The sequence below is a fragment of the Cygnus atratus genome, chromosome 7 (genome assembly GCF_013377495.2).
Source record: "Cygnus atratus isolate AKBS03 ecotype Queensland, Australia chromosome 7, CAtr_DNAZoo_HiC_assembly, whole genome shotgun sequence".
Taxonomy (NCBI): Eukaryota; Metazoa; Chordata; class Aves; order Anseriformes; family Anatidae; genus Cygnus; species Cygnus atratus.
Genome location: NC_066368.1, coordinates 27702585 through 27724449, shown reverse-complemented (window position 1 = coordinate 27724449; position 21865 = coordinate 27702585). Strand labels below are relative to the sequence as shown.

Here is a 21865-nt window from a genome sequence, read left to right as displayed (position 1 = left end):
GTGAGCAGAAGGCAAAGGCAAAGGGAAACCCTCAGCTACAAGGTAAGTCTTTGGGGGTCAGGTTGCAAACAATGTTAAAGGTGGTCTAACAGACTGTGTTTCATGCCAAGAGAAACAGCATGGTGGGGAGTTGGGTGAGCAGGTGAAAGAATTGCTTAATTAACATGTAACAACATGAGAAGCTTTGCAGTGTGAAGCTTGAGCAAAAAACCTCTCACCATGACAAACTGCAGTAAGGACTTAATACCTGCCAGGCTTCCTGCGGAGCAGGAAGCTCATGGTGCTCATGAGCTCTGGTTTGGATGGTTGCACCCACAGGTCAAACTTAGGCCCCTTAACAGAGGGGAAAACACTTTCTGGAAACTGCTCTAGGTGCAAAATACTCTCATCTGAGAAACTATTGCACTTTCATCAGGTGGATGGTTCAAGGATACAACTAGATGTGCTGTAATTGAATTTGCAGGCAGTCTAGGTGTGTTTCAGCTGAGATGAAGGGAATATCTGCAGTGAATGGTGCTAACTGGTGTTGCTTAGAACAAAGTAAGAGCTTTTAATTTATAAATTACCTGTGTATCTAGTTGGGGCTTACCTACTGGAGGTCTGATATCCTGTGATGCTGTGTGTGTAAAAAAGTCTGAAATTCAATAGCAAGTATCTATGCCACCATGTCAAGTGGGCATGCTATCAAAGTCATGTCCTGTTATCCCCGGTGCGTTCTGTGCCCCAGTAACACTGCTCCTGCTGCGAGACACAGCCCTGCCCTGGGGGAGGCCATTAGTGAGGAGCTGCCCAGGAAGCCTCCTCAGTGAATGGTGCCCCAGCAGGGTGGCCCCACTGCCCCCCCGGGTCCTGCGGCCCAGTGCACGTTTTGAGGTTCCCAAACCCTGCCAGGTCCTTGCCCCCATGGCCTCCCACTGCCATCGCACGCCTTCCTGATGGCTGGGCTCCACCAGCTCAATGCCTCTGAGCAGAGCGTTCCCCTCTTACCAAGTCTTTCCATGGCGGTGTTTGTGTTTGCAAGCTCCCCAAAACACAGCTGGGTGAAGAAAGCTCCCCCCCACCTCCAGTGTCTGTGGAGCTCTCAAATGAGGAATAAAGCCATTTGTTTCTAATTATATTTGGCAGCCACTCAGAGAATTTAGGACTAAAGCATGCGAATTTTTTGCTCCTGATTAAAGCACTTGACCTCGTAAGCAAAAGGCAAAGATTTCAACACACACCCACAAGTAGGCTAGGAACAAACTGCAGAGAAAAGACAAAAAAAAATGCTTTGCTTAGATACACGAAATAATTCATTATGAAACAAAAGGCAGAATATTTAGTGCATAGCTTGAGCTTGCCTAGGGCTCATCTAACCACCCAATTACTGCTTTTAAAGCTGAGAGCATTTACTCTGATCTAACACAAACACAACGAGGACCCACATGCTCCATTGAGTCTGCAGCACACACGTGACTGAGACCCAGTCACTGCCTGCAGGAAGAAAGCAGCTTTCATGGGGCGATGTGGGCTCCTGCAGCCCCAGCTCCAAGCCGGTGGGAGAGCTGGGATGGGACCCAGTGGCAGAGGGTACAGGAGCTGCCTTTATTGTTATATATTTCCCCAGTTTCTTGGCTGAAATAGTTCATGCCCATCTGAACATGGGAGAAAAAAATGGTGGGGTGTTTTTAGCTTTTTTTTTTTAGTTGCATGGCTGTTTTGCAATTATTTGGGCCTCCTGAGCTCAGGCACTCATGAAAAGAGTCAGATTTCCCCAAGGCCCTCCCTGAAACCCTGTGTTTTGCTGTCCCCTGTCCAGCATCACAACACTAAGGCACAGGGCTGCTCATCCCAGTGGGTGAAGGCTTCGTCCCTTCCCTGCTGCCTGCTGTGGCCCTGCTGCGGCCCTGCTGCCAGGTGCCGTGCCGCCAGCTCCACTTTCAGCTCCCATGTTTACTATTTGCCCACTTTACTAGCAGCACAAGGATGTGTTGCAACTGCAGAATAGTCAGCTGGCACCCAACCAAGAGAAATAGCGATGATCTTGATGGCACTTTTTAAAATAGCAGAGAAACCAGCTCAAACAGAAATTAACTACCCTGCAAGGTTCTGTGGTCCATAAAATTCTTCCCCAGGCTCCATGGTTTTAAAATAACATGAAAGAAATACTTTCCATAAAAAGTAGTTAACTAGCATACAGGTTTTTTTTTTAAAGTCGTAATTCTGAGAGTCATACCCAAACAAAATAGTTATACAGGCATTAAATTATACATTAAAGAAGGCCGATAAAGACAGTGAATTACAGAGTTACCGTATTAGATTTCAGATATACAGATAGCAAGCATTATTAACATTTTTATTGAAGGTGACCTACAAAAGAGGTACAAAAAATCTGTGCCACTTCTGATTTCTTGTAATGCGGGAAAACATGAATCTGAAACAGCTCCAGCCCAATTGCCAGCCAGTCCCAGTCAGGTCTCCTTACCCTCCCCATCCTCTCCCCCAGAAAATTAACAAAGGAGAGCAGAGGATTGCTTTCTGCTGGGTCTGCAAATCCATTGTCTTGGCTGGGAAACTCCTTTGAAGAACATAAGGTAGATGTTTTTCTCAGTGCTCACCTGGAACAGTGAGACAGTGAGGTTTTGGTGGGGAGAGGCTTTTCTCCGTGCTTGCGGAGTTGTGAACAAGCAGGGCAGATTGCAGCATGGCTATGTGGTCACTTTCCGATGGGCTGCCTTCTCCTGGTGGGTTTTGTGCTGCCACTTCAGAAGGGGCAAGCTCCTCAGCACCAGCCTGAGCTGAGCTGTGGGGACATCCTCCGTGGGCTCGCTGGTGCCTGTAAGGGCTGCTCTTGCACTTCACCTTTCCCCGCAGTGGGTACAAGCTGTCTCCCCTCTCTGGCAGCCTGGCCATTTTCCTAATGCCCAAATGGGAACATGTTTACCTCTGAGCAGCTGCTCCTCCGCCCCTGGGGCTGGGATCGTTTACCAGGGTATTTCGGTATTGCTAGTTTTAAAATTTCTTTGGAAGAAACTGATGGACAAATCGAAATGCTCAGGCACTCACAGAAACACACCATGACTGCATAAGCAGCATTTCCTGAGGAAACCAAGCTTAGAAAATTCGTATGGCCAAGTGCTGCAGCGTATTTGCTTTGTCCTGCAGCTGCTGGGCTTTGCTGCCAGGGCGCTGCCACCCTCCCAGCCGCGTCCCCCAGCTGCCTGTGGCATTTGAGGAACTGTAGCTAGATGAGAGCTGAATTTCTGATGGAGAAAGAAATCAATAGGGAGTGAAAAATATTGATTTATATACAGCACTAACATATAGAGCGAGTGTACGTGTGCTCAGTGCCACTGCCGCATGTGTAGAAGGGGTCCTACACCTTGGCTCGTGCCAGATGGATGACGGGAAAAATCATTTTCTAAATGTCTCATAAGTAAGAAAGTGAGAGCAATACAAAATAATGCAGAAAAGAGAATATCTGTTAACCTCTCAGATACTGAGAACACAGCATCTTCCATGAGAGAAATGAGGTAAGAGGGCCCATTGCTGTTTCTGCAAGCATGGCTTTCCACAAGGAGCTGGTGATGTTTTCTCATGGTGACTGCGATTCAGAAATGAAGAATTTGGCTCTATTCTTCCTGACTGAGTACAGTTATAGTGGGGCTAGGGTTGGGGAAAAAGCCATTGGTGATGTAGGCTGGGGAGTGAGAAGCTGAGGACAGGGGCAGGCAGCAGCAGCAGCGCACAGCTCAGGCTGCTGCAGGGCTGTGGGACAGAGTGGGGACACGCCAGGGCTGCAGGCACAGCCGTGAGCAGGATCTTCCTGTCTGCTGCTACAAACCGAGCACCTCTGTCCCACCAGAGGGAGAGGTGGTGGCTTTATTCCAGTTTCTTCATGCAGTGCTGAGCAGTTGGACTTGAGGTTATTAATGCGCAGGGACTCCAGGGCTCCAGGTGCAGTCTGTCGTTCTGTACCGCCAGTATCTGCTTGGTGGTGAGCAGCGCATCACACATATCATAATCATTAGTGTTTGCTTTCATCAGAATTTCCCAAATTCCATCATTCCCATATTGTCATCATAATCTCCCAAATACTTCTAATACCTAGATGGGCTCCTACAAGGATGGGCTCGACTATGGCTCATTAAGGGTACTTTCCTCTTCCTCAGGTTGTTCTAAAAGGTTGTTTTTAGATCATGTGTGAAGGCTGCTGTCTATAGGCAGTCAGACAGCTCACAGTCTGCAGCAGGCAGCGTCCATGTTGAAGATTTCAGCTGTGTCCCTGTGCCTTACAAAGGCTGGCCATGGCTGCTTCCTGAGCTTTTGTCTCAGCTGTAGACTGGAGACAATCATTTTCATAAGGAAATGTCGAGTATCGCCATTCCTAGGAGCCCACTTAGGCCTGTATACTGTGCTTGTGTGTTGTTCTTTTATCTTGCAGCATTTACTACTCAAAACAAAGCTTAAAAGAGATTTAAAAAAAAACAACTCTATTGGGTTTTGAGTCAAGTAAGGTACCTGCAGAGGGACAAACCTCTGTCTGGGTGTAGTTCTGATGAATGCAAATGCAACATGTGCCTGAAGCAGCCGTGGGTTGAGGTAACCTGTGCGGAAAGTGAAACCTGAAGGTAAAAACTTTGTGTTCTCTCAAACACTTTGTCTCTTGATACTTGCAAGAAGTATCACCCATCAGCAGAAACCGGAATGTGTTGCTGAATCACGCTGGGGCTGAGCCTCCACCTGCTTTTTCATTACGAACTTCCTGTCTCAGGACTTTATCTCACAGTAAAGTTCTGTTCCCTGCTGAAGAATAAGAGAGGGGTGTCTGGAAAAAAGTGCTGCACTTTGCTTTTTTCCTTTATGGTAGGTTTTGAATCAGGCAAAGCAGATCGTTCATTCAGCTACAGTTCTGTCTGATATGAAAGCAAGGGATGGAGATGGTGGATTACATTTTTCCCACCTGCAGCTATATTGCAACCCAACCAAATATTAACCAATAACTGACGTAAAATAAATTTGAAATAAATAAAACCTGACAATAAACCACCACATTATGAGTCTACCTCAATGAGATCAGCCAAATCCATGCCAGTGTGGACAGGCTTCAGAGCCGAACCAGACCTCTTACAAGGCTGCTATTGATGCTATTCCTTTCCAAGCTTGTATAAAACAGCTATAAAAAGCAAAAGAGAAGGATATGAACTGCAGCGGTAAAGAAACTGGCCCCTGAAGCAGGGGAAGGCAGGGACACTAAGTCAAAAAGACGTTATATATGCCAATGGGTAGGGGATTTTTTTTCCAGTAATGTAAAGTGTGGCATGAAATGCATCCAGGTTTCAGCCCTCTGCGTACCGCCAGCGCGTGCAGAGGCAGACACCGACTCCCCTGCTTTCTGTTGTGCTTTTCGCTGGCTTCCTTTGAACGTGTGTTTGTTTGTTTATCCCACCCCGCTTGTAACAGAGGCAGGGTAGCTCTGCTCAGGAGGAGCATCTGTTCCTCATTGAGAGCCAGCATTAAGCTACTTTTACAACAGGATTGATGGAGGCAGAAGGAGGTCAAATGATTTATCCAAGTTCAGGCGGAGGTCCACTAAATAACTCGCCTATAGCACCTATTGATTATCCATCCTGCTTGCTTCAGGGGTGCTTTTTGCAGGAAATGTGTGAATCAAAAGACTGAAATTGGCAAGACAGAGACCAGCGGTTCCCAACACTGTCCAGTTGTAGCTTTTCGGATGGGCCCCTCTAAGGCTGTGTAATAAACATCCCGAGGAGGGCAGCAGGAGGTGCAAGCTATTAGAATTAGGCTGAATCTCCATATGGAACAGATGCAATGGAATTACAGCTGCGCACTGAATACTTCAAATAAAGAAACAAGGTGACTTGGAGCCTCTCCAACTCCCCTGTGCCAGCTGGAGGAGCCGCGTTCCTGCTCTGCCCTCCTGCTACCAAGGCTTGTACTGTGCCAGGGCTGTGCTGGCCCTGCTCTTCCAAGCCCCTCCTCAGTCTGAAGTAGCTGGCTTTGGATACATTATTGATTTTTATTGCCTCTTATTCTTTCCCAAAACAACATGTTTTTTTAATTACACAGCATTGCTGTATGCTCTGTTGCTTTGCTGCCTCATTGCACAGTGGCTCAGACGAGCTGATAGAGCTGTGTGTGAGCTCTAGAGGAACATAGCAAGACCAGCAGCTTCCCCAAAGTTACTAGCAATCTGAGTGGGCACAGCAAGATGCTGGTAGTCTCTGGATGCTGAGAAAGAGAGGGGAAACCAAGAGTACAGACAGCAAGGTCAAAGTAATAAATTGTGGTGAAATACCTCAACAATGGAAAATAACTTGGCCTGGCTCCACCGGCAGTGACGATTTCTTAGTAACGTCCATGAATTCCTCACACAGACACACACTTGTGAAGTTTATGGCCAATAGCAACAGGAACTATCTACTGCTTTTGTAGCTAAAGAGTCTCTTCCACCGTTCTTTTTTTAACGGATCAGTGGCCGATCTTTCTGTCCACCAAGAATACGTGCTCTCCAATCTTTCCTGTTCTGACGGCTTCCTTTTTCTCTCAGGAAGCCCTCTCTGTGTAGTAGGGTTGGCAGGGCAAGGCTGCCCCAAGACCTTGACATCCTTCTGAGCTCAGTGCCACCAGAGGACCATCGTCCCCTAGCACAACAGAGCCATGACAACCCTTTTCTTCAGCTGCATCTCATTGTGGCAGTACGCTGCCCTCCGGTACAGCCAGCACCATCTGTAGGTGCTTCCACAGCTCTGAACCAGCTGCATGAACCAGAGAAGCTCCTGTCTGGGCTGATTAGAGCTCCCAAAAGCAGGCTGTACTTGTCAAAGCAGAGCACCATACAGAGCAGAGCACCCAATGCTGTGGTGTCCTTGCCCATCACCATGTCCCAGGCCATTTGGAGCCCAGCGGGGACCTCTTAGGAGCACCCTGCTGCAGCATGTATATCAGGGCCCGCAGGTCGGCCAGTGCAGAGCATGCAGCCAGCAAATGAGCAAGCCCCTGGCCGGGTGAGCATCCCTTCACCAACACGGTTGTCCTGGCCAGGTGAGCAGCCTCTGGGGTGTGCCACTGGCAGCTTCTAGGTGGTCACAAGAATCGGCCTGTTTGCAAAGTGTGAGACGTTTCTGTGCTTGGGTAACAGCTCTGCCCATCTCTACCTGTTATCTACACTTCTACCTGTTATCCTGAAACACACCATGTAGGAGAGCTCTCTGACCAAAAGTACAAAGATAACCATATAAGAGCTGTGCTGTGAACAACATGACTTCTCCCCGCTTGCACTACCAAACTAGCCAACTGCTAACACCCGCAGTGGCACAGAGAGTTTGGTGGAGAAGGCCAAGCACAAGGGGTCAGGGCAAAGTTGAGCTGCTAGACACCAGCAGAGGTTGGTCTCAGAGCACGCCTGTAAAAAGCCTGTGCTTGGCTGTTGAACTCAGATGACGTTTTTGTTCTTCAAGCTCAAACAGCTGCTCCTGCTGCCATGGGGGTGCAGGGGTGTCATTCAAGGCCAGAATTTTGGGTGGAGACTGTTCACTGCAAATGTCTCGCAGCTGACCTGGGCACTTGTCCTCCACTGGACTCTCTCCAGAAAAAAAGATGTGTTAAAGCAGATGTACTCCAACAAGTTTTAATTTCAAGCAGACTGAGGGCACCTTTAATGCAGCTTGGCTTGTGCTTACTACTGTGGGAGCATGGGAAGACTGAGTGTTGGCACAGCATTTCACTGACCAACAGCATCAACGCTGTGAAGAGAACAGGAGGAAAGCAACAGCCTGACAAAGCTCTTCTGGGCTACAGCGAACATTGCTGAAAGTGATCTAGTCGGCTCTCCCAGGGAAACTTTGATTTATCTAGCTTGAGTGTGGTAAGAAAAGAGAATTTGTACTCAGCCATGGATTTGGTTGTGCCTTCATTTCACTCCCTGTGTGTCTAGCTATCTGCACTTAAGCAGATATAAAGTCTGACCAGAGCAGGCTTCATTGGCTTGGCTTCTTTGCAAATGAGAGGCAGCTATGTGCATGGAGGAGACCTCACTTCCCTGGCATACATTTCTATGGCTCACTTGTTGAGCCATAGAAAATAAAAAAAAAAATATAGAAAAAAAAACATAGAAAAAAAACAGCTAACTTACCTGTGTGGTGAGCATCTTTCGTCTCATTTCCACCACTGGCAGCAGGTCCAGAGGGTCTCTTCATGCAGAATCGTGAAAAAACAGATATGCTTGTGGTGCCTTACCGCACGCTCCAGCTCTGCTCAGTGGTCCCACGCTTCTGGGCCTGGGGCTGCTTGTCCTGGCAAACAGGCCTCCTGCACCGAGCATCCGGCACGCAGGCGGTGTCAGAGAATGCACAAACACGGCTGCTTTCATTAGCAGGCATGCAGCATGCTGAAATTTGTGTAGTCCTGGGTTGAATGAATGTGAGGAATTCATAGAAATCCTCATAAATCTTCATCGTTTCACTTTCACTGAGGTTTGTTATTATCCCTCTTTTAATTTTGTTTGCTTTTTTTTCATTAACCATGCTCTTGTTTAGAAGTTTCCTCTCTCCAGTGAGGGAGAATTAAAACGCTCTGTTTGGCAGAGCTGGTGAACCGCACCAGCTGCATACTAACCAGCATGAGTGGGGCTTGCAAGCAGCGTGCAGGCACAGACGTGACCTAGGCCTTTGCTTCAGCAAGTGGCCTTCAAGGAAAACCCTGGCACACACCCTCGTGAACAATGCAGCTACCTGGAGGAGTGACCTGGTGCTAATCTTGGTTGCGCTGGCTTTGGGGATCTTATTGCAAGCCTTGTGATATTTGGCCACCTGCCTCATCTAACACCAGCTGCTGGAGTCCTGCAGTTAGTATTTTTATATATGTGATCAGATGATGATATGATTTTATGCATTTATGCATGTTTATGCACATGATTATGTGATGATTTGGCTAATCTGCACACTTTTAAAAGGATCAGTACCTTGAAACACTCCCTGAGGTAACCAGTGTCCTTAGATACCACAGCTGACATAGAGGGAGTCACCGAGGTGGGGCTGAGAGGAATGAGGAACTCAAGGGTCTGTGAAGGGTAGCTGAGCATCAGGGACCTGAGGAAACGAGTCTAATGGTGGCTAACATGCCTACCGTTGGCATCTTCCCTCCCCTGAGGTAAAGGTGGGCCACAAGCTGTGATATGAGGCCACCAAAACGGCCATGTCCTTGGGAAGGTGGCTGCGTCTCATCCTGGCAGCTCTTGGGGAGGTGAGCTCTTGCTGAGCTCATGACAGCTTTGCCTCCCCCGGCCTCCAAAAAGCAAACAAAAAAAGAGGAGGTTTTGGTCTACCAGCAGCAATGATCCCCACAGCCTCTGACTGTGCATGTGTGTTTCTGGGGAGGTGGCCTTGGCATCTCCCTTGCCAGCGTTATGTGCCTTGGTACCCATTTTCTACTAGTAGGTAGTATACTTGATATACTTGAAATAATATACTTGATATACTTAATATACTTGAAAGTTGCAAGCTGAAGTCTTATTTTTCATATGTGACTTAGTAATTAAATTCCCCCAGTTGCTATTACATAATGTAAGTAACAGCTAAATAACGTTAAAAGAATAGTCCAATCTGACAGACAGTTTAAGGTAATTTCGCTTTATATCGGAGTCTGATGCTAAGAGAGTGCACAGAAAGCAGAAGGCAGCTGCCTTGAATAGTTTGAAATTACCATGTGGTAACCAACAACTATTATTATCGTATTACTGCTTGTAATTCCCAAATGGAGAATTAAATTTCTATAATAGATACAGCTTTTAACCAAAAAGAAAAAAAAGTTTTTTTTTTTTTTTTGTTTTGTTTTTTCTGGCAAGGAACTCTCTTTTAAGAAACAATATCGTTGAATGTACATTTCCCAAATGAGGTGGTGAAAAAAAAGACTTTGCAAGATTTCTTGTCATGGGGCTTCAGTTTTCAGCAGATGCCACTGTAGGTTTGCTTGTGGTTTCTTCTAAAGACTGGCAGAAAGGTAAATTCCATATTGAGAGATGAGAACAAGCAAATTATTTAGCTTTTTGAGCTTTAATGCATATTCACTGTAACTGCATTTAGCTTGGAATTTAGCGGTTGCTTGCCAAAAATAAGAGGTTCCCTCTCTGCCACGAAATATCAGGCTGGAGTCCTCTGTTTTGCTGTGTCTTGCTTCTCAGCATGCATCTTACCAAGAATGAGACGGAGAATTACCGGGCTGATGACTAGCAACACAGGATCAAATTTCAGGCTCTTGGAGCTTAAGACTGGCCAGTAAATCTTGGCCTTAATTTTAACAGGCTTGTCCTTCTGCATAGCGGTTTACATGGGAAGGCCAGCTCAGGCACAGGGACCCGTGTGCTAACCTGATCTCCCAGCTTGACCTAAAAGTAACTCAAACAATCAATGCATCTTTAATTTGAAATGCTTGATGACTAATCTCTTGTTTTCTTTAATTAATGATCTATAGTTAATCATTATGAATGGTAAATAGTCTATTTCAGCATTGATAGCAAGATTTCCTATGGGAAAATCTTCTCCTATAGCTTTAATTTAAATATGCATTTTCACATAGCACTTACCAAATCCTTACCTTTAAGCTACTGCGTGATTACAGTTCCATTAACTAATCACATTTGACAAGTTGTTTATTGAGTAGAGCAACTATTTTACATCTCTTGCCTGGGAAAGAAAATACTCTAACAAACAATTATTCAGCAGCTGCAATCATGGAACACTGAATTAATTGCTTTGAAGATCACAGTCAAGACGGTCTTGATAAAATCAAAGGAAATGCTGTTTGACAGAATGCATGAATGGGAATGCCAGAAGGAATCCGGCTTTGTCAGCCATGGTCTTGTTCCAGAGAGCACGAAATGAGCATCACACCTTGAGATGCTGGGCCGGGACAGAGACAGAGGGTGTGGAAAAGCTTGTTTGCTTGGATGTTCTTTTCAGCTTTCATTTATCAAAACCAGAACTTGTATCTAATTTGATGTAGATAGATAGTACAGGGACTAAACAAGCTCATTTCTGGGTATTGTCACTACAAAAAGCTGAAAAAGTTGCTAAGTTGGAAGTCAGAGAAAATGTCAAATAGCTTGTCTGAAAGCATCCTAATCGGGTTTCTGTGGGCTGCATGCAACTCCTCATATAGTCATCATTACAAAACTGCCATGTTCTTACATTAAAAATATTTGTCTTCGATTAATGTCCGTAGAAATGAGGAGAACTTCAATTCTTCTCCCTTTTAAAGCTTTCCTCCACCCTTGGATCCCTTTTAAAATCTGAAGAGAGGCAGGGAAGAAAGTCAGAGGAAGCTTAACATGAGTTGCAAGTGGAGCCTGGAGCTGCTGCAGCAGCCCCAACTTGGAAGCAGCGGTGGTAACAGCAGTCACATTACACTTGACCAACATGGCATCCCTCTACCACAGACTGCTTTGTGTTATCGCTTGCTCTTTTTCGAAGACAGAATAAATTCACCTTTATTTATTTATTTATTTATTTTGGCTGAAGCAGGTAAAAAAACACAGGCCTGTTGAGGAAATGTGTGCATGACCAGTGCCTTTGGGAGGTGACAAAGCACCAGGAGGTGACTGTGGCATCAGCTGAACACAGCAGTGTGACGAAGGCATCCCAGGCCATGAGGGCAAGTGCTGTAGCAGGGAGCACTGGCATTCCAGCTGTGCTCCATCAAAACCTTGTTAACTGCAGGGTCTCCACGGAAAAAGCAGCAGTGACAATGATGGTCCTGTCACAAGCCCGTCAGTCAGACAGCTGCTGCACACTCCCAGTTTAGGGGAGTCTCTGTGGACAGCAGTATTTCAGTCATGGTCACGAAGCATCACGTTGTTGTGCCAAATCTAGCACCACTAAGGAATAATACCTCAGAAAGTGTGATGGAAACTACCATCACTATCATTCCCATTTAAAAGGTGAGGAGCTGAGAAACCATGGCCTTGCATTGGCTCTTGTATGCTATGAGCAAGCGCCTGAACTGAATGTATACACTTGTAAATGTACCCTGAGTAAACAGTGATGTATCAAACATACAAATGAACTCTTCTTAAAAATAATAAAAATTACTGACCTTTCCAAGGCATGGCATAGTAAATCCAGGTTGAGCTGGAGCAGTGTGAAGTAGTATTATTAGGATTTGTCCTTAATAAAAAGCTTTTCAGTTGTTCAATACAATTTAAATGTCTTCTAACGTTGAGTGAAGCTTCTTGCATGTTTGAAGAGCCTGCCTGCCCTATGCCCATTCCAATTACCCATGCCATGAGGAAAAGCCATGCTGGTGAGAAGAGCAGACATCCTCTGCATTCTGTCAGTAGGTCTGGATCCAGGAGAAAGAAATGGAAAGCTGCCATAGACCCAACAACTAGCTTTAAGCAAGAAGTGTATTAAAGTTACCTCAGCTGTGTCAGCAGGAACAAGATTAAACACATACCAAAAAGCTGGAGTCCAGCTCTGACCTGTCATGTCAATGCAGCCTACTTCTGCCTGCTCTCAGAGCAAAGGTAAGGGCACCCACGCCTGGCATCCCCCTGCCTGAAAACATCCTCAGTGGCTGAGGTTTCCCCAGGAAGGCAGCCTACGGGCACACTCAGTTGGCGTGCGAAGCTGCTGTATCTCCTCAGCGGCCAACAGGATGCAGAGGCTCCTACTGCAATGCTAACGGAGTGTATGGTGCTGCAGCCCGTGGCAGCTGCATTGCAACATGACTGATTTACAGCAGGAATAATCATGGCCCCAGCAAATGGCTCAATGGAAAAACATCAAAATATAACTTCATACAAAGGATTCAACGCTCTCTTACTGTGTTATTCCTGTTTGAATTGCCCCTCCTGACTCCCTAGGGAAATCTGCTGTAATTAGATTTGGAGCAATGGGAGAAAAGATGTTAAGACCATGCTCATTCTCATGCCTTTCTTCTCCACACGTTATGTACTTCCTTGGAGCAGTCAAGAGGAAACGCATTCCCACAGTATCATCAAAGGAGCTGCATCCAGCACCAGATTTTCCTACCAGCCAGCTAAACGGGCTACAAGTCTGGCAGCACTGTACTCCAGCTCTCGTGACTCCAGCTGATACATTCACATCATGAGAAGGTCCATTAAATTGCTCTCAGTTTATTTTAAAAACTCTCAACCCTTGCATACAGACATCAGGGACTAAAGAGTAATGATTGCTCGAAAACAAAGGAAGCATAGCAGCTGCTACCATCTGAAAAACAAATGTTGTGTGGACAAAGCATCTTACTTGTGCCAGCTTCACATCCACATTTTTTTCCCGCTATTGAGAAATTTGTAAGTCAGATGTTAAGTTCACTACAGCAGCACTAGGATCCCTTTTCCTTTTCTTTTCTAAGGTCTTTATTTAAGAACAGATGATTCCAACCACAGATCAATGGAAACATTTGTTTTTCACTAATGCAGAATGAGCATCTAAAATGTAGACAACACTGTTTAAAATATTATGTTCTTGTAATTCAAGAGTACCCCTGAGCTAGAAATGTCTGTTCAGCTCTGGGCACCGATCTCAAGAAAGATATCATCAAAATACATGTGGAATTTTGAAATAGACTCTAATTAGAAAATGGAAAATATAATCCAAAGAAAGACTAGGACCATTTGCCTTCAGGGTAGAAAAAAAAAGTTATTGATATATTGGTACTACCATTATAGACAGTGACCAAAAAAAAAAAAAAAAGTAGACAATGAACTATTACTGACTTTTTCCCTCTTAGTGAAAGAAAATGTAAAATTTTAAAATTCAGAAAGAAAATTTTCATGGCATATCACCAAACTGCAAGTTTAACAAGGCAAAAATTATGCCAAAATTTAATTTAAAAAATATAGACATTTTAACTTTTTACTGCTTCTACACATTTATCTGGACACATATATGCCATGAAACTTTGACAGGACGTAAGGTTTCCTGCGAATGCCTATAAGAGGCTGGAGTTACTAAGCTCTAGGGAGAACCTGTGTCTGAACAGCGACTCTGCAACTTCCCTGTTGTTTTGGCATGGGCGATGTTGGACAATATCACTAAAAACCTCAAGCGAGACAGGCCATCATTTCCAAATCATTTTGTCACCACTGGGTAAGTTTATAGAAAGCTGAAGAAAAGCTCTAACAGAGTAAAATACACTTCACTAGTTATTATAATTTTTCTCCCTTTGGGGAGGTACATAAAGAACATTTAGAAAGCTATCTTGATATAAAAATGTTGAAAGATTGCTTTTTCCCCATGAAAAGCAATTTATTTTGATGTCTCACAAACAGATTTTTCTCTGAATATATAATACATGCATGGGAAGATTAAAATATAACCATTTGGCAATGGCTATGTGAAGACATCATCATATCTTACTTTGCTAGGATTGCTTAAAGCAAACTACAACATTAGCTGTACCCTGATCTTCATTAAAACACTCAACTGCATTGGCTTGCCTTGCAATTATCAATCATACTTTGTTTCTTTCATGGACTCATAAATCAGTCAAATATTCTAAAATTAAAACATCTAACAACTCCCTCTATGTTTATTACAGTTCTTTTATGATAATTGGTGATAATTAGGCCCAAATTATAGTTTACTTGAGTGGTACAGTTAGCTTTAAACAAGCAGTTACGCTGAGCTCTGTCCTGGGGGAAAGGAGTCACCACAAGACTGCCCTATGCAAGAAAGGAGGAAAAAAAAGGGGGGGGAACGGTGTAAGTAGTGTCAGGGGCTCAATTTCTACAACCACCTTACAAACCTGGCAACCTGGGACCAGAAGCCAACTGAATGATGCAAAAGATGCTTCATCACACTTCCTTCTGTCACTAGAAGTGAGACAGCAGCTAAAACCAAACAGGCGCATTTGTGCAAACAAGGTGCACCTCAGATAATGCTCCTCACTTTAGATGTCTGCACACAAATATACTGGATAGACCGGACTACTAGTTGAGTAATTAATGCTCGCTGCCAAGTGTTTTTTTCCTCTCTTCCTCCTGTTTACAAACCCAAGGGCAAGGTTGTTTGCTGCTGTCAGAAATAGCCTAGAGGCCAAGTAGGATGTGAGCTCTTCAGAAGGTAGCTATAGGTTCTCTGATTTTAGAACAGCCATCACCCATGGTTTATAAACTGTAGCAAATCTTGATGTATTCTAGAAGTGAAGAAAATTATACCGAACACCTTTTAACATTTTTTTAAAGAAATATTTTTAATTCCACTTGCACATTTTAATTGAAATACATTATGTTATCAGCAAAAAAAAATTAGGACTCCTGTTCTAACATTTCACAATACATTAGGTTCCAAATCTGCACTTTTCTATTAACAGCAATCTACACTAATTACAGATCAACTCTGAATACTAGGACAGTATTTCTAGATATGTATAAAGCACTGTAAAATGACTATTAATATGATTACCATAGGAAAAAAGTCACAAAACTAGTAAAAATGTAAACATTTCAAGCTAACATCTTCAAAATAACAAAAGGTACTGCCTCCCATTGCAAGACCAAGTGAATAGCAAATGACACAAGGTACAACCTAAAAAGTTGCTAAACCACATTTTGTTCAGTCAGTATTTTAGAAGTTGTTCTTGTTCTGTGAAATTTACATTCAAGTTCGGACTAGCAATTGCTTTTAAGTTGTGCTTCCTAACAGAAAAGTTCAGGTTGACTACTTTCTCCACCCTACTTCAAGACCGCAGTCCCACTGCTTAATTGCTTTTAAGAAGAAATTAATTCATTCCAGCAGAGAACAAACAGGTACAATTTTCAGAGCAGGCTTGATGTGTTCCTTAGAAAAGCACCTCTTCACATGTTGCTCAGCCACAGCAGATGAGCAAGATGCACAAGTCTACTGATGTCTTCTCTGTGCTACACTTGGTAGTTTGAGCCACTCACAAGAGGTGCAATGTCTCTGAACACACACTGGTTTTCCACAGACTGCTGCAAGGCAGCAGCGCACTGACTTGCTTGCACAAACATGAACGTTGGGTAATGGGGCTGCAATGGCTGGGAGAAGCCCCAGGCCTCTGCTGTCTTATAAGCCTCATCGCAGCAGGAGGCTGGCTAATATCACTTGTTCCTTTGTGACTTACTTCTGCATTGTTTAGAGATGTTAATCAAATGACTTTTGGTTATTGAATTCCTGTTTTGAACATTCATCCTTATTACGGTCTGTAAAACTTGAGGAAAAAAACAAAGGAGAAGGTCGAATTTCTGAACAAGTCTACGTAATAATAAGAAAGGGACCAGGAGCAATAATGAAATACTTGTAATTTGTCACTATACAGAAAAGCCAAAAAAACCTTAAAGCTTCCTCACAGGTATACCTTGTAATTATACTCCTAAAATTTGCTGCATTTATTGCATTTATGTTCTCTTGAGTAGACAAAAACTGAGTACAACCGTATTCCCTCAAATTGACTTTACTGTATTGCTAAGATCAACGTTTGCTAGTAGCATGCAGTTTTTAATCAGTGAAACCAGCCTGCTGCACAGAAGATTCGAAGGCACTAATAAAAGGCAACACATCAGGAAAAAAAAACGATTAAGTCAGTACAATAAATATTGAAACCTGAAGTCAACTGATGCTTCATAATAGGGATTGCATAGTGAGTGGTTGCTTAAAATAACAGCATCTACATTCGGTAGCAGAAGCCTTTCCAGCAGTAGGAGCCTAAACATGTAATTAGTTTAACAAGTCTCACCACAGTCATGACATTTCACAGGACTGCAAGAACAACATCATTGTGCTGAAGAAGGATGATCAGGGTAATTAATGGCCTCGTTTGCTTAGTGGTGATCTGGGCAATACAGTGAAATGGATATGAGACTAATTTAAGGATAGATGTGTAATGTCAATCAACACAGCTTCATGGAGAATAGGTCTTGAACAACATACTGCATTTTTCCCTTTGATAGGGTAAGCTTGCAGAGACACCTGTACTGAGGTGTTATCCTCAGGAACCCTAAGGCACCTAGTGGAAAGCAGATGAACTTGTCATTTTCTTTAAGATACCCATGCTAGATAAAAATCAATATAGACTGTTGTATTGAAGACAGACGGGTAATTTCAAACTGCAGCATTAATAGGGAATCAGCAAGAAGCATAGATGTTTGTCCTGGAATTTCCATCTTATTCAATTTTTTAAAGACTCTGGGAAAAAAAGAGACATGAACTCCATGGTGTGTCTGTTTGCTTTTCTCTGTCCCCCTCATCCATGTCACCAATCTAATAAGAACTTATCAGCTCTCTCTACAAACCTTGCCTTGCATTCAATTTTAAAAATCAATGATCCGGAAGAAACTGTAAAAATCACTTGCAATAAATTTGCAAAGGACTTGCAGACCATTGGAGTAGTAAAGAATGAGTACAGGTCACTTATACAGAGCAATCTGGATCACTTCATAAGCAGTATTTTAATGCTAGTAAAATACAGTGCACGCTTATAAGAAAAAATAAGGTAGGATAATAAGAGGATGATGTACCGCATTCTCAAAAGACGCTGAAGAGGACTTGAGCCATAAAAGCCAGCATCCCAGGTAACTCTTCCGCAGAAAAAAAAAGGATAATATGATTTTTGAGGAAATAGGGTAGTGAGGTATTAATAAGAGTAAGAGGTTCACATTATGTCTCTGTATAGTCCTGGTGGATCGCTATTGACACGTTGCATCTAATTCAGAGGTCACACAAAAATATTTCAATACATGAGAAGTACAGAGAAGAACGTCAAGACTAATTAGTCTTCAATAGCATTCATTGCTGTAAGAAAGTTAAGGAATTCAGTACATCTCATCAGAGAAAAGGTTAAAAGGGACATAATCACAATTTATAGCTACACACAAGCAATTAGAAAAGCTGATACTACAGAGATCAATATAAGCAATCAAAGGCATAAAAAGACCAAAATAACTTAAGGTGGAGCTAGAAATGCAAATTAAAAAAATCAAGTGAAAAATGTACCTGGGGTAATTAACTATTGCAACAGGAGGTATGAGTAAATTCTCATCACTTGAAGACTTAATATTAAATGCCTGTGTAAAATGTGTGTGTTGTAGTTCAAAACAAAGCTCCTGAATTTAATAGGGAAACTGCTCGCTGAAATTTAATAGCCTGTTGAATTTAAAAATGAATCCTCATTATGCTGCTTTCTTGCCTTATATATTTAAGAGATTTATTTTGAAATATAGCAACTAAGTGGAAGGAGGTTACCAAGAAAAAGGTATTCTTTCTTTCCAGAGCACAGTAACATTTAAGGCTAGATTTAAAGTTAAATAAACTGCTGCTGCATCTTGGAAAATATGCACCACTCCCCTGTGTTTATTTTTCCTCTTTCTTGTTCAGAGTTGCACAGTCCACTTAGTTGACTGTGTCTAATTTACATAATCATGTAGTTATTCTTCAGTTTTTCTGTTCCTATTTATAAACCATTCACAAACCATCCACTTAAGTAACAGCATGATTTGTTGTAAGAATTATTATGGTTGTTTCAGGGGGAAAATGCAACGTGATTAAATGAAGAAGGAACAAGGGCATTCTAGAAACAGAGGGCTCTAATCCTGCAAAGGGATTTGTAAATGAAACCTGCCCATCAAGTCCTACCCCCAAATAGCCAATGAACTAAGGAGGAAATCCAGCAGATACCTTTACAACTGTATAGCCAACAGCTTAGCAAAGACAAAAAAAATAGATAAACCAACCAACCATGCACACAATATCTTCTGGAGAAATGGTAAAGCTCCCAAAGCCATCTGTACTTTAGAAAAGAATTAATGAACTGGATGTATACAGTTGCTGATATGACTCAACTCTGGTCTGAATATGAAGGCTCTAGAGGGAAATCTGCGAGTAGACCTTTGCTCCTGGATAAGTTCCAGCTTCTGATGGAAATGCATCAAGCAAGGAAAGGACTGGATATTTAAACTGTGAATCCAGCAGAGAAGCCTTTTCTGTATGCAAAAGATGTTTTGCAGGTGCCATAGGAACTGTAATAACTCATGCTTCTAACAAAAATGGCAGTCTGATGTAAGAACATCAAAGTTCAGTATTTTCACCTGAAGTACTTATTCTCTGTTATTTCAGAAATGATGAGTGGGAGAACAAAAAAAACCTACATGTTTACTAGTAACAGTCACGTTTACAAACCAGCTATCTATCAGGAGCAGCTGAGAGGTTCCATGAAGGAGAAGTGATGCTACAGAGCCCCATTCATCAGAAAAAATACACCATAAAAATGAAATCCCAAATGAGTGTTCATATGCAGTACTGCTTTTACATGTTTGCGTTACTCCAAAATAAGCCAAAGTGATGGAGTCCATTTTTGCTCGTACACAGATAATCCTGGTCCATTCGGACAGCGCATGCACCAGGAAGCACCGAAGAGATTCCACGTTAAATTGATAGAACTGCTTCTGAAATTCGTATACAGCTATTCAGAAGCGTGCAGTAACTGTTCACAGTACATTATCTTATAAGCAGCGGTTCCCAAACAGTGAGGGAGATATGAGAATATTTCAGGTGAAACCAAGCATGGAGCCCAAGAAAATCATTTTTGCGAGCCTAGCGCTGAATGTGTGAAATTCCCAATTGAACTAGCTTGAGGAGCTGCAGATGGGATAAGCTGAGGGACTGGTAGAAAGCAACAGTAAAATCCCTGGTGCAGGGACACTGAGGTACCCTGAATACTGCCAACTTTTCAAGGCAAAAGTACCAAACCACTGTTTCAGAAGTGGCATCATTATTTCATATAAACCGTTCCTGATTACTAGTGCAATTATTTAGATGTTAGCAATAATGAGTACAGCTGAGAATGCAGCTAGTAGTAACATCCTGGCTAAAAGACAGAAAACTAAACCAAAAAGACTTTAAACTCAGTACTTACAAGCTGTATGGTAAAATCTATTTTCACTCAAAAGTTATAGTATTAAGACTGAGGAACTTAAAATTCCAGGGACTCTTTTAAGCTAATTATTATGTTCGTGGCTACAACCATGATCTAGGGTCTAGCATTTCTGTGATGCATTTCTGCCTAGGGGTTGGTACTGGTTTAGTTTCAGACTGTCTTGGCAACCAAAGAAATGGTATTTCCATGGTCAGATGAACTGTTTTTTCTACAAGGCCCAATTTTGCGAGGAGCAGCAACAGGTGTCTGCATGTGTGTTACCATAGATAACTTTGAATCCAAAGAACTACTACAAGGTGCGCTGTCAGGTTTCTCCCAGTTTTCCTTGCCAAGTTGCAAGGCAAGTTGCTGTGTGTCCACTTGTGCTTTTGTACTGTATGGTGAATTAGAGGGTGGTGGTGGAGCTCTTCTTTTCTTCCCTCTGCCATCACTGGGACTTGCAGTATCTCTTCTGGGGGCTGGATGCATGTTTTTCTGAACAACCATCTCATGAGATCCATCAAAGAGTGAGGCCCATAAGGAAGATGCAGACTCTTTTTGCTGGCAAAGCAGGAACTCGCCATCACTCTCTCCAATTTTTCTTTGTATGATATCAGCTAAACCCTCATGTTTCACTGGAGAATCAATGCCTGTAATTTTAAGGGACAGCAATTAACTCAGATTAAAATGTTACCAATGATTTTACTCCTCCCTATTTCATTATTACTATTCAGAAGAGAAAACTATTAACTACGTCTCACGAAGCCTGGACTACTACTAAGAGTATTAATGGAAAAAAATGGAAATGATTACATATGCTCTCCTAGAGAAGGCTGAGGTGACGTGAGGGAACTGTTTGTGTGACAGCTGGAACTGAAAGAACAGGGTAGGCATTGGTATTTCTTACCAAGTAGAAAAAAACAAGGTACTATATACATATATACACACACACACTAGAGATAAGATATATTTTGCTGTATAGTATTTGTAAAATTTTGTTTCACAAAAGGCCCATGGAAACATCTATGACTGAATATTCTTGTGCCTCCAGCCTGCAGAAAATGGGACATCTTTACATTTACTATTTTTCTTCATGTGCTTTAAGACTGTCTTGCCCCGTTTCTGATCTCTCATATTGAGTTTTGTTTGTTTGTTTTATGTACACTGCAGTAATGCTAGCCTCTAAAACAACAGCAATATCTTTTCTATTTCAGGTCACACATTAAGGATTTTTAACACAATTTTAAACACAGGGTTTTACATATGAATACTGTAAATAAGCACAAAAACACTGGCATATAAAGAATGAAACAGAGTTTGTGTTCTGCTCCACAGCAATGTATTTGAGTATGAGCAGAATTATGCTACAGCATTACCTTTGTAAAACTTCAATATATTTGATTTACTCCCTCACTGTTCTGCATTCATAGCTCAGAGAGGACTTTTTTGACTGTTCAGTGCTCTGATGCACAGTAACTCGGTGACCCACATGGCATTTTGAGCATCTTCACAATTCCAATCTCAAGCAGCAAGCAGTCAGGCATTTAAAGTTGTACAGTGTTTCTTAGCCAATACTGCAATGGATTCATTAAAATAAAGTGACCTACTTTTTCTAGTCTGTAAATATTATTTCTGTAATGAAACTATTAAAGTAATCCTGCTGTGTACCATTTTGCTCTGCAAAAACAGTAGTTTCAAATACATGCTAGACAGATTTTCTGAGTGTGTTTTTCAACATCATTATGACAGACCAAATAATTAGGTAAGTTAAGTTAGCTAAGCCTTTAAATAGCTTTAAGAACACCAAATTAATTTCATGAAACTAAAGACATTATTGTTTGGGAGACTATTTTACCTTTACATTCTCTGAGCTTTACACTATTATCATGGTGAGTGTTTACTTCTAGTGATGGCTTTTTTGAATGTGTTCAGTGCTCCCTAGTTAGAGTTCAGATTGCAGATTTTTTGAGTC

General features: G+C 42.6%; 1 protein-coding gene across 2 annotated transcripts in view; it reads right to left on the bottom strand.

The window, feature by feature from the left end:
* Nucleotides 1-15193: 15193 nt before the first annotated feature.
* Nucleotides 15194-21865, bottom strand: part of RTKN2 (rhotekin 2) — a 106028-nt gene continuing 99356 nt past the window's right edge. For both annotated transcript variants that reach the window (XM_050711978.1, XM_050711979.1), the window contains one exon: nucleotides 15194-20543. In XM_050711978.1, the coding sequence (XP_050567935.1) occupies nucleotides 20065-20543 (479 nt within the window). In that variant the 3' untranslated portion in view covers nucleotides 15194-20064. The remainder of the gene's footprint in view (nucleotides 20544-21865) is intronic.